At 48.6% G+C, this 13730-nt stretch overlaps 1 protein-coding gene across 1 annotated transcript in view; it reads right to left on the bottom strand.

Annotated features, from left to right (window-relative positions):
• Positions 1–13730, bottom strand: part of TTC12 (tetratricopeptide repeat domain 12) — a 39492-nt gene that overhangs the window by 14038 nt on the left and 11724 nt on the right. Inside the window, exons 7-10 of the mRNA XM_004604699.2 lie at positions 8593–8652; positions 3171–3242; positions 613–673; positions 30–218 (exon numbers count right to left, since the gene is read on the bottom strand). Coding sequence (XP_004604756.2) covers positions 30–218; positions 613–673; positions 3171–3242; positions 8593–8652 — 382 coding nt within the window. The remainder of the gene's footprint in view (positions 1–29; positions 219–612; positions 674–3170; positions 3243–8592; positions 8653–13730) is intronic.

The raw sequence follows: 13730 nt of genomic DNA, 5'->3' as shown, positions 1-13730 counted from the left end.
ATTCATTGCCACACGCATCTCTGGCTTACAATCCTCCATCAACTCCGTCAGGATTTCAATGCCTCCTGCATAAAACAAGGGCATCTGGCCAGGCTTGGAAAGCGTCTCCAGGAGAGCCTTGGTGGAAACAGCTGTGCTCCGTCCCGATGCCAGGAGCTCCTGGGCCTCCTGCTCTTGAACATCGGCTTTCTCCTGAAGATCCACTTGTCTTAGGCAATCTATTAATACCAGAAACGGGGGGAGGGAAGCGCGAATCCAAACCAAACTCAGAAGCAAAGACTTCCATATGAGGAGGGAATTTTTTGTTTTCTTTTTCTTTTGAGGATGGGAGATTGAAAACTAAATAGCACATTGACACAATTCAATCTCTCTTCAACAGAGAAAACTTCCGGAAGAGCATCCTGTCTACTCAGGGTCTTACTCTGGGTTGGGGACTCAGAGATCACATCTCCCCCTGCTGAGCAGGCTCCGAGGGAGGGTGGAGTATAGCGGAGGAAGGCAAAGGTCTGAGCATGAGATCAGAGGGTAGAGAGTGGGCACAGAAGCACCCTGAGGTGGGGCACCGAGTCGGGGGGAAGATCAGACCAAGACCACCAGCAGGAAAGCTCTCACCTTTCACCTCTCTCTGAAGATCAGGGCTTATTTCTAAGATCTTCTGAAAACACTCTCTAGACTGGGGGAAAAAAAGGGGAGGGATCATGGTGATTACTGAGAGAGAAGACAGCGGCATCGTGGGGCTCGGCTGCCTCATTACTTCCTCCTAACTCCGTCCTGCAGGGCCGAGCGGAGGCAGGAGGCAGGAGGAGCCTGGCGTGGGGCTGCAAAGCTGGGCTGGCCTCTTTGGTCCTGCAGAGCTACAGGGTCTTGTTTTGAGATTTACTTCCTTGGTTTTTTTTTTTTTTTTTTTTTTTTAAGAGCAATGGTCAGAGTCTGGGATGGATGGAGAAGAGCCAGCGCTAGATGCGTGTGCAGCCTGTCTGGCGGGGCTAGGAATAATGGCAGCACAAAGGCAAAATTTAGATGTGCTGCTTGCTCTGAGTGGGAAGGGAAGGCTCGTGGCCAGATGCACCTGTGCAGTGAGGAATAAATAAATGAAGCGAGAGGGCACGCTGACAGAAACCTGGGAGGCAGGGAAAACAACTGCCTGCTTAGATGTACAGGTTAGGATGGGGGCCTTCATAGGCCCCCAAAGTGTCAGCTGGAGAACATGATGGTGTGGGTGCAGGGGGTGGCTTCACTGAGGAGACGGCTAGAGAGAAAGTTTCTGGGCCAAGATTCTTGCTCCTGGGTTTGAGGCAGTCTTATCTGCAGGCCTTCCAGGATCTGCCTGGAGTACGGAATGAGGGAGTCGGCAAGAGCAAAAAGGTATGGAAGACGTGGGTCTCAGGCACCGTGAAGGCTCAAGGAGCAGCCAGGAGACTGAGACGAAACAAACTGAAGAAATCTGCGGAAACCGAGCAGGGTGTCGTGGGGGAGAACAACCCACAGCCCACAGGATGACTTCCATAGTGCATAAATGACACCTGTGCAACCAAGTGTTGAGACCTCACCCTGCAACGGGATGAGCCGGGAGAGGTCATGGGGTGGAGCACTCATGGCAGGGGCCTCACTAAAGGGACTCCACAGGGCTCTCTCCTGGCCCTGGGAAGAGTGACCCTGGGAGAGTGACTCTGGGAGAGTGACCCAGGAAGGGGAGTCACACACAGCATTTACAGTGCCTTGATCAGAGACTTCCTAGCCTCCAAAACTGAGAAAGAACTGTTTTTTCTTGGGTTAGAGCGATAGCAGGTAGGGTGTTTGCCTTGCATGCGGCTGACCCGGGTTCGATCCAGGGATCCCATATGGTCCCCCAAGCACCTCTAGGGGTAATTTACCCTTGAGCATTGCTGGGTGTGACCCAAAAAGAAAAAGAAAAAGAAAAAGAAATGTTTATTCTTTTAAGCCTCTGGTCCATAGTATTCAGAGAGCCCAGACAGACTTAGCCAGTGATCCAGCTTCTTTTCAATCCTGGGTCCAATTTATCAGTTATTTCTATTGGCATCACCAGCGCTGTGTATCAAAAAAGTCCCACAGCTTTTCACTTTCATGGTAAAAAGGATCAAAATTACCTCTCATGTGCAGACTTAACTGCCTCTTTCCTGGTTCGTGGTTCTTTTCTCACTATGCCAATGCATTTTCTCGAGACAGCAGTTGGAATAATCCCCTAACTATAAAGCTTTAGCCGGATAATTTTTACTTCAAAACCCTCTACTGCTCCCAGTCCACTCACAGTAAAAGTCTAAAACCTGGAAGGTTCTGGGGGCTCCTTCTCCCACCTCCTCCATCTCCTTCCCATCCCTACCCCTCTCCACCTTGCTTGCTCTGTTCTCTGGCTTATACGCTGAAGAACTGCAAATGCATTTCCCACACAGACACTTGCTCGCTTCTATTCCTAACCACTAGAATGTAGAAACAACCCAAACACATATCGACTCATGAATGAATAAGCCAAATGGGGCAAACACATCCAAAGGGATATTACTCAGAAAGAGGAGGAATGTTGGTATGTCCTGCAACCATTATGCCAAGCGAAATAAGCAGGAAACAGAGGACCACAGAGTCTATAACTCCATTTCAGTGAAGGCTCCAAAATGGGCAAATGTGTATTTGATCAGTGGTTGCTGAGGGATGAAGTGGGGAGTGACTGCTGATGGGTATCGAATGTTCTTAGAAAATGACAGAAATGTTCTAAATTTGATTGTGTTGGTAGCTCCAACTTGAATATATGAAAAACCACTTAGCTGTACAGGACATGTGAATTATAGCTCAATTAAGGTGCTATTAGAAATATATAATGCCTACATGTACATATATATCTGTACCGTTTCTTTGGAGTGATAAGATTATAACAGGTAAGATAACACATGGATTTCAATTTCATCTTTTTTGCTTTATCTTTTCTCTCCCATGGCTGATAAAGGACATGGCAGAAGGAATTCCTATTGCACGGGGAGATGGGGTTGTAAGATGATACTCAACACCCTTCTCAAGTCTAAGATCTTAAGATTAACCCAGGAACATACCAAACACTGGCTTAATATCCCCATCTGGGCGGGCTGTGACTCTCCTTGAGGTGACCGGTGGCACGGCTCTGTGATCAAACACATCTCAGAGGCCCACCAGGAACTTACCTGATTATAGTTCTTCAGAGCCATGTGGGCTTTTCCCATATGGAAATATGCTTTTGTGCATTTCTCGTCACACTGCATAAAAGAGAATGGTTGGTCAGATGTCTCTGAAGATCTGAAGGCATTAGTCTCTCCCTTAAGCGCCCGGCTAACAGAACTAAGGTAGAACTTTGGTTGTCAGAATGATGACTGGGAGTTGACAACTGAAACTTTTCTGTGTGTCTATGACCAAGCTAATGGATCTTGGGCACAAAAGAAAGCTCTGTATCAAATGAATAAATGATACCTTCCGGTTTCCATTGCCACTCTGTGGCACCCAAATCAGGAAACAAACCAGAAGCCCATACGTGAGTAAAGCTCTTGCCCATGGCTGCACGTTTAGAATCCCATCAGATGCCACAAAAAATCCTGACGCATACATTTTAAATGACACTCTGGAGAAAGACATGGTCATCAGTGACTTTCTTAGAAACTGACTCTGAGTAAACAGCTGAGGTTACTGATCTATGTTAGTGGGTCTTGAAGTTCCTACCCTGAAATGAAGCACAGCACATATACTGGAAACTCACATGCTTATCAGTGAAGCTCAGAAGAGACGCTCATGTCCAAGGGCAGGATGGAGACTTGGCCACCCCGGCCTCTGCACAGGGGCCTGCACCTACTGGCCTTGACTGATGCAACCCAGAGGGAATGGTTCAGCCAGAGACACAAACTATCATTTAAAACATCTGCAGTATTTCACTCAAGCCCTCTTCTACCCCCTTGTTCATTTCTGAGCCAAGTGAGGCAGTGCTCAGGCCTTCCTTCTGGCTCTTCACACATGGACCACTTCTGGCAAAGTTGCTGCATGCAAGTGGTGGGGGTGCTGGAGCTCAAACCCGGGATGGCTGCATGCAAGGCGAGTGCCCTACTCACTGTACTATCTCTCTGGCCCCATAACTGGACCCTCTCGTGTGCAAGGCCTTAGGCTGGAGCAGATGCCCACGGGTAGGGTGAATGATCCGGACAAAATCAGGAAAGCATCCTGGGGAATCCCCGGCCTGCCGCTCCCTGCCTCCTGAGGTGCACTTTGCGTGCTTGGGAAAGGAGGGTGTTCCAGCAGCTCTCCCGGGCAGGGAGGGAATGCAGTTGAACGGGGAGCAGCGCTGATGGTATCCCAGTGGTGGCGGCTGCTGCTGTTAGGGAGACGGCACTTCATCTTGAGCCGAAGAGAGCTTTCAGAACTTTATTTTAAAGAAGCAGAATAGGCACAGCAGAGGAAGCAATAACTGTTATATTTGGAGAACTCTTTTTATAGATGCCTTTTTGTAAATGTCATTTCCCGATTCGCTGCCCAGGGAACAGCAGCGAAAATCTCTAAGATCATGTTCTCATCTCACCACGTGCTGGGCGCTAAGCTCGACGGGCGCTGTGAATTGTCTTCTAGAAGACTCTCGAAGAGGCTTTGACTCTGGGAGGTTCTACTCTAGGAATAGGTGCTGCTCTGCAGTAGGGACACCCCTCCCTCTTCCTCCTACCTCCCCCCCCATTTTACAGGTCAGAGACGCTCAAGGTCACACCGATGCTAAGTGGAAGCACAAGGACTCAACATCTGGCCCTTTGACTCCAGGTCCCAACGGCTTAAACATTTCACCCTGCCTCCTGTGGAAAAGCGTCAGGGCAGAGCTGAGGAGAAGGAAATCCACTAAGGGGAGGTGTGGGTGGAAGTGGGGTGGGAAGAGGTTGTGAGCTGCACCTGAGTGATGCCAGGGAAGGGAGGCCAGGCGGAGCAAAGCCAAGAGCATGTGGTTTCCTGAGTGGTCAGTGCAGTGCTAGGTTGGGGAGCAGATCAGGCCAAAAGGCTAAGACAGTGACCGGAGCGGCCTGAAACTCAGGCCAGAGGAGTGAGCCATGGCCATGCAAATTTGGTCTAGAGGCAGCGTGTAGAACTGACCACGGGAGGGAAAGACAGAAAATGCAAGAGCCCAATTCCTAAGAAGTGGCCGATGGCTGGCATCTCAGTGGCAAGCAGTGGGCCTGCGGGAAGGTGTGGGTAGCAGAGTTATGTCTCAGAAGGAGCTGGCCAGTGTTGGCAAACTCCGCATGGCAAAGGAGGAGGGGGCCAAGTCTAAAGTGATGGGGAGGGGCTGGAGCGATAGCACAGCGGGGAGGGTGTTTGCCTTGTATGCAACTGACCTGGGTTCGATCCCCGGCATCCCATATGGTCCCCCAAGCCACCACCAGGAGTGATTCCTGAGCACAGAGCCAGGAGTGACCCCTGGGCATTTCTGGGTGTAGCATCCCCCCCCCCCCAAAAAAAAAGAACTGTAAAAATAAAGTGAGGGGGAGGGTGTTACATTCCTGGAGACACCGTGTGTGCAAAATGAGGAGGGAAGGCAGTGGGGAGGTGGAGTGGGCAGGCCAAGAACTTGTTTCCAGACATACAGACCCTGACGCGGCCCAGACAATAGACAGATGCCACAGGAGGCAGCTGAAAAGCAGTACAGGGGCTGCAGCCCTGACAGGAGACGAGAGCTTTGGTGGAGGAACTGCAGGAGAAGAAAGGCAAGGAGAAGAGGAGACATGCCTGCAGGGAGAGAGGAGACGCCCGCTCCACAGCTCACGAACTCAAGTGTTTACAGAACCTTCTCTCCTGGCAGCTCATGGGGGTTCTGACGGGCAGAAAACAAGATCCGTGACACAGAGCCTGTCCCTGGTCTATTGTGAGTCAACTTGAAGGGGGCACAGCTGTGGTCCTGCCAACGTCTCCCTCAGACACAGGTGTGAGGGGCTAAAGGATCTTCTCACTCACAGGCCTCTGTCCTGTGAGCATGCACCAACTTTTCATCAGGACTTTTCTGGGTGAGCCGCAGGTCCCCTGAAAAGGAATCCTGCTTTCGGGGGAAGGCGTGCTTTATGGCATGGAAGGATTCTGCTAAGGATGAAATGATTCTGATCTTAACTGAAACCGGATTTACTGCCTTCCCTTCCCTGGCACAAAACACCAACCCTGAAATTTCACCGCATGGACTTGTTCCTGTCAATTCAAAAGGGTCAAAAATATTACATCGATGCACAGGCACGTATAGGATTAATACTGGAGTGTCACTGATATTCATTATTGATCAGTTACTTTGAAAGAGGGAAACTTTTTTTTTTTCAATTCACAGCTCTGGCATAGAACAACTTGCCCAAGTGTTAGAACACTTGGCAACACCCCAAAATGCCATCCCCATCCCTCCAAGTAGCCCCGCCCCCCACCACATCTCTTCCACCGGGAGCCTTGAGGGGCATTTTACAAGACTGGCTGCCTAGGGTCAGTGCTGTGTAACGTCAGCTGTTAGACCTGCTCTGCCTCAGTTTCACCATTAACAATGTATCAAACATCTGGGGCAAGTTATCCTAAATCAGCAGGACGGTGTCATTGCTATTTGGTCCCAGAGGATGAGAAAAGATTCTCAGCAGGAGAGCTTGCTGCTCCCAAGGAAAGTGTGCGGTTCATCTCCAGGACTAGGCGGCTTAATAACCGCAGCAGCAGAAGTGGGGGCCAGTTAAGGAGACGGTCAGGAGTGAGGGCTGACAGGTAGATCAACATCAGAGGTTCCCGCACGGCTTACTGAGCTCATGGCCGAGGCTCTTGGTTTCTCAGTCTGAGCAGCAAAGAGTGGGTTGAGCGACATGGCCCAGCGCTTAGACGCTCACCCCGGGCAGCTCCTGGGCAGCGGACGGCACAGACTAGCTTTGCTGCCATTGTTGGAATAACCAAAGAACAGCCTTGCTCCTGTCTTCACTGATGGGACCAAGCAAGGGGGTTGGCACCTGTGCCGGGAGCTGCTGTGAGTGACCTGGCATCGCCAGCACAGACGAGTCCTTAAAACTCAGCTGCACTTGCAAACGTGCAGTGGGACAAGACGTGACACGGGTGGTCTCAGTTAAGGGACGAAGAAACCAAGAAGGGCCAGGTGTCAGTATCAGAGGGGTCCCCCGGTGTTTTATAAATGATGATAAAGGTAGGTTTCTGATTCACCTCGGAGTCCCTCTGCTTATTAATAAAAATCAAGCAAGTAGAGGGTGGGGTTTGGGGCACAGAGGTGGAGTGCATGGTCTGCATAGAGAGGGTCCTAGGCTGAATCCCCCACCCCACCCCTCCATAGGCACACATATACCACCACCGGGGGAAAACAATAAAACCAACCAGCAACAACCAAATGTTCAAAGATAGGCAGATATGGCTCACGGCCGGCTGTCAGCACGCACGCTCCGTGCTCAGTGTCTGCTAGTCTGGGGGAGGTGTGCGGTACCACCTAACCTAAGCTGCAACACACACTTGGCACTTTCTCCTGACACCTCCATTTCACTGGACCATAAGTCAGCCCAAATCAAGTTTATGTTAAGACCCCAGTTTCGAGATGGATAATGGAAACCTTTCAGAGAGAAACACACACCCAAGGAAAGACGTTTCACACTTCCTATGTCTGGACTCTGCAGAGCCTCATGCTTATTTCCCTCTGAGGCTGTTGGCATTTCTGCCAAAAGCCTGAGAAGTGCTTGGTTGGGTGACCAGATGATTTAGATAAAGCCCCAAAAGCAAGAGTAACACAGGGGGTAGTCAGGATGAAGGGCTAGTTAAACATTTTGTCTGAAATTATGTCCCTACAAAGCGATCATGGCCATTTCTCCTTTGAACAATTTTTTGTTGTTGTTCTGATTTTGAGTCAAACTTGGTGATGCTCAGGGGTTACTCCTGGCTCTGCATTCAGGAATCACTCCTGGCGGTGCTTGGGGGACCATATGGGATGCTGGTGATTGAATCCAGATTGGCTGCATGTAAGGCAAGCGCCCTACATAGCGTGCTAGCTCTTTAGCCCCTAACAACTTTTTAAAATATTTCCACCAACAATATTTCATCTCCCTTGGCGACTCTGTCTTGGAGGCAAGGCCACATGTGTGCTAATGCTGCCTGCCTGAGGCCTGATCAGAGTCCTGGAAAAATAGCAGGAATTCTCTCTTTTGATAATTTCTTGACCAACTGGGGCTGCGAGGGCGCATCTGCTGATTACTGGAGCAGGAGGGGGAGCCCAAACTGACAGTGAAGAATGACCCCACGGTAGCCCCAGGCGCTGAGGGCTGGCTCCGAAAGTGGGGGTCTTCTCACTCTCCTATGGAGCGAAGCTTCTGGTAACACAGAAGCAGAGGAGCAGTTGTGGCATCCCGGCCCTGAGGAATGACCAACACCAGCATCCCCTCCCGAGTCCTGATGAAGCTTGGCACTTGGTCATCACCGGCGGGCGTGGCCACAGGTCCTCGTGGCCACACCTGAGGGCAGAGTGGCGGTTCTTGCTCTCCTCCCTCTCCCGGCGCCCCCTGTTCTGTTCATGCCCCTCCAACCCGGGCTCACAGTCCAGCCCAGCGAGGCCTGCCTTGAGTGCACAAGGAAATGGCTTACCTTCAGAGCCCAGTCACAGTCCGTGACTGCCTTCTCGTAGTCCCCAAGCTTGATGTAAGCCTGCCGAGACACAGAGAGCAGTTGGTCACAGTGGAGTCGGTGGCAGCAGTCCCCCGGTCAGCCCGGGAAGCGCAGCTGAGCAGCCCCAAAGGGGAGGAGGATGGGCCCATGGGGGTCCCAGCAGGGAACACACCCCACCGGGTCACTCAGCAGAGCTTCCTGATGGGGGGTTTTGGAGAGGAAGGGCAGGGCTAGGGAAACCCTGAGAGGTGCCAGGGACCCCCAGTGCTGGAACACGGATGGATGGTCTTCACTGCTGCTGGAACTGAAGAGGCAAGAAACCATGAGCAAAACGGAAGACGACTGTTTTGAAGGCTGGAGCTGAGGCCCACGGCAGAGCCAAGGCCCCGAGAATCACTCCCTTGTTCCCCCACCCCCGTCCTCCTTCCTTCTGATCTCACTGGCTGAACCCCAACAGAAGCTAGAAAGCTGAGAGGCCAGTTCCCCAGGGCCTGCTGAAGGACACAAGAGGCAAAACTAAGAACCCCGCACACAAATGTCCTCTTCAAAGGGAGAACAAGCTGCTAGAGTCTGCTCCACTGTATGTTTCCCTAAGAAACCAGATCACAGAGGGAATTCAATACTAATAATAACCGTAATAATGATGAAAATGATGATGATGACAAGGTCTTGACAAGAATGTGAAAAAAAAATAAAAGAAAGAAAAAGGAAAGTTCCTACACAGCTGGTGGGAATATAAAGTGATGTGGCCACTCCGGAAGGTGGTCTAGTTAGAGTGACCGCCTGGTCTGGCGACTCCACTCTTGGGGGCTGGAGCAGCAGCTCAGGGGTTTGGGGTGCATGCTTTGCCCTTGGGGGCCCCAACTTCTATCCCTGGCACCAGATGATGAATTGAGAACCGTTAAAAGTGTCCCAAGAACGCTCTTTCACTATTGGTGGGAATGCCGACTGGTCCAGCCTTTCTGGAAAACAATATGGACAGGTCCTTCAAAAACTAGAAATTGCGCTTTCATATGACCCTGCAATACCACTTCTGGGAATATATCCCGAGGATGCAAAAAAGTACAGTAGAAATGACATCTGTACCTGTATGTTCACTGCAGCACTGTTCACAGTAGACAAAATCTAGAAACAACCCGAGTGCTCTAAAACAGACTGGTTAAAGAAACTTTGGTACATATACACAATGGAATATTATGCAGCTGTTAGGAGAAATGAAGTCATGAAATTTGCTTATAAATGGATAGACATGGAGAGTATCATGCTAAGTGAAATGAGTCAGAAAGAGAGGGACAGACATAGAAGGACTGCACTCATTTGTGGAGTATAGAATAATATCACATGAGGCTGACACCCAAGGACAGCAGATACAAGGGCCAGGAGGATTGCCCCATAGCTGGAAGACTGCTTCATGAGTGGAGAGGAGAAGGCAGATGGAATAGAGAAGGGATCACTAAGAAAATGATGGCTGGAGAAATCAGTCGGGATGGGAGATGCACGCTGAAAGTAGATAATGGACCAAACAGACACCTCTCAGTATCTGTGTTGCAAGCCATAATGCCCAAAAGTAGAGAGAGAGTATGGGGAATATTGTCTGCCATGGAGGCAGGGGGAGGGTGGGAAAGGGAGTATACTGTGGATATTGATGGTGGGGAATGTGCACTGGTGGAGGGATGGGTGTTTGATCATTGTGTGATTGTAACCCAAACATGAAAGCTTGTAACTATCTCACAGTGATTCAATAAAATAAAGTTTTTTTAAAAAAAGTGACCCAAGAACACAGAGCTAGGAGTAGCTCTGAGTGTTGGGCACGGCCCCCAAACAAACTAAACAAAACCCCAACAAACTCTACTCCTGGGATTATCAGGGACTGTAAGCCAATCCACACAAACACTGCTGCATAAATGTTCAGAGCACCTGACTTATCAGTCAAAAAGTAGGAACAATTCAGTGGCCTGTCCACTGATGACTCGGTCCATCATAAACTGTGGTCTCACTGACACAATGGCCATAAAGGGAAAAGATGTACTGGCATATATTACAACATGGCTTAATGTTAAAAACACCCAATGACATGTATGAATTCACTTACATGAACTACTCAGAACAGGGAGATGCATAAAGATGAGGAAGGAGGTTCCTGATTGCCTTGGCCCTGGGTGGGGAAGGGAGGGTTAGGGGGCTTGCGTGTCTGTTGGGCTTGTTGAGAGCTCTGCGACTATACTGAAAACCGTTGAGCTGCATCCTGAAGCAGGTGAATTGTGTGTCATGTCAATTCTATAAATAAAACTATTGACAAAAAGTAGTGAAGAAAAAAAATTCTTCCTTCCTCCTATGAACAGCGAGAAGAAAGAATACAGGGAGAGTCAGAACATCACCATGAGTGCTCAGTGTCAGATGAACGGGAGCCATCTTTCAGGAGCTCCTAGACCAGGGGAAAAATCTTAAAAATCAAGAGCTGATCTGGAATGATGGAATTCACTCAAACTAAGCTGATCTAAGAATTGAGTTATTATTTCAAAAAGCCAGTGAAATATAAACACATGAAAGGCCATCTCACAGAAAACACAACGGCTACTGTCCCCTCCCCAGTAACTGCTGGACACAACCGATGGACAATAGATTCTTATCAACTGCATGTACTCTCGTTTGAGAAAATTCCCTAATTATCTCAGGGATTAGGGAATGATCACCCTGCAAAAAGAGTGAGAAAGGAAAATCAGGCACTGGGAGGGTGAATGGCTTTTCCAGGGTCCCACCAGAGATGGAGAAGAGAGTCGATGTTCCATGAGGTTTTCCTACGATCAAAACTGTACCGAGAGGCCTGTGACATTCCTATCGGTCTGATGAGATGCTGACATGGGCCAGTCAGCGATGGGATAGGTATCATGTGTCACAGGGGACCTAAGCATTCAGCCACAGCGAGGAGGGAGTGGGCAACAGTTGGCTAGTGGCATTTCTGCAGGGGAGTTCGTTACTCTGACGAACAGAAATGTCAGGCTGATGCACATACGAGGGGGCTGAGAGTTCTGATTAGACCACTGCTGATTAGACCACAACACCTGGTGCTGAGTCTTCTCTAAGCGCCTCCTTCCCTCCAGGGTCTGTGGTTCTGTATGAAAGACAGCGGATGTGAGGAAGAAGCCAACCTCCAACTGGAACTATGATTCTACGACACTGTCATTCTGGACACACACAGACTCTGAAGCCAATATGGCACTGATGGCTTCCCCACACGGCCTTTTCTTCCTTTTCTTTTTTGTTCTTTTTGATTTTTTGAAGACTTGGATGCAACACCCTATCACCTCCCTGTTTGCTTTTGCTTTTCCACATTTTAGAAAGAATGACTTTTCCCAGATGGCAATTAAACTGCTGGTTTATCTAAATTACACCGGCAATCTATTGATCATAACATTAGCTCCAGGAGAAAAAACAAAGCGATGAAAAGGGTAGGTTTTCTCACTCGCAAGCAGCAACACTCAATTCACAGGGCCCTTATTAAGTGTTTCCTAACACTGCATGCAAACAGGGGAGGCATTTTAAAAATAGTCAGTGGTTCAAATTATTTGTAGCACTAGGCTACAAATACAAAAATCACATTTTACATTTCTTTGTGTCTGAATAAACCTCCTCTTTGGGAAAGCTGGGAGCTAGTCCCCCCTTGCCCCCAGAGCTTTTCACTTTATTTTCTTATTTTTATTCATAGCCATTCTTAACATGATCCTCTAGAACTAATCAAAAAGCTGTTTAAACTTTGGTACAGTAAAAAGTAACTCATTTAGATGAAGCAGGGGATAGACCAGCTGTAGTCTATGCAGATATAAGTCTGAGTTAATAACATTTTAGAAGCAATTTAATTTTACTGCTTTCAAGTAACTTCTGAGTTACAAGGCTGAACCAGCTTCAGTAGATGGTATTTGTAGGTACTAACCTAGTGATACATCAAGAGGGACTATATTACATTAATCGCCTGTATTTAAATGTTTCTTTTGGAGTATCAATAGGAACTTAATTCCCATTTAAATGGGCTTATTGTGACTCCCGGGTTATGTAACTTGACAAGGAGTTATTGAACATTTGCTATAAATAAGGCAGTTTGGGGAGAAGTATGACAAGCTTTGCCCTCTGAAAGTTTATAATCTTGGTCGGATGGAAAGAACTGCCCTGCTAAATCAACCTCTGGTGATTTAACCCACTAAATCACTGCCACAGAGCAATTTTTCTCACAAATGGGGTGAGGTGAGTGACACCTCAACTCTAGTCCAACTGATCTGAACTGCTGAATTAATGAGGTGAGGTAGTGCTTGGATTTATTCATCATTATTTCACCAGATTTTCTGGGCTCCTTGTGCCCTATTTCTCGCTTTCAACATTCTACCACAACAGAGCACAGCAGGACAATCTGAACCTTGAGTTACCGAAATTGGAGCTGATGAAGTTCTGTTGGACCCTCTCCACCTGGGAAATGATAGAGCATTAAATTCATCTCCCACTGGCCCCACTGACACATCCTCACTGCTGGCCTGTCACTCTACGCATCTGCCCATCTTCTAGGCCTTGGAAAGGGGGACTTCGCAAAGATCAGGTCACAGGTGATTTTTGTGTTGATGGGAACCATTGGCCTTATTCCTTCATTAAGAGGTACATAAAAAACCGGAGGGATGGGTTTTACCGGCGTTCCAAGTAAAGAAAGCTGTTTTCTGCTGTCTACTTCTTATCTGAGGGACTTCAGGGATCAAAATTTCTGAAAAATTCACTCAGGACCATCAGTTATTCACTCTACCTCAGCCACAGAACCTTAAGTAAAGGGTCTTGGCAAAGAGACTTGGTGACTTACCAGAGAGTACCCTTAGGCCTTCAGGTGACCCCCAGAAAAGTAGGCTGGAAAAAATAAACATTCCTTCCAGTCTCATGATTTCATTTCAGTTCAGGAGAACCTTTAGCCATGTGAAAAAGTTCCTGGTCACAGGGGGTGATGTGCTGGAGCCAACTTTCACCAGAGAGAGAACTGCTCTGTGGAGAGCATCCACAGGCCTTCATCAGTGATCTCAATTTGGTAGCTTGACACCGGGCCATGGCAGGAATATTTACACTACAAGAACTGGCAACTATTCTCC

The sequence above is a fragment of the Sorex araneus genome, chromosome 3 (assembly GCF_027595985.1).
Source record: "Sorex araneus isolate mSorAra2 chromosome 3, mSorAra2.pri, whole genome shotgun sequence".
NCBI lineage: Eukaryota > Metazoa > Chordata > Mammalia > Eulipotyphla > Soricidae > Sorex > Sorex araneus.
This window is presented reverse-complemented; position numbering and strand designations above follow the sequence as displayed.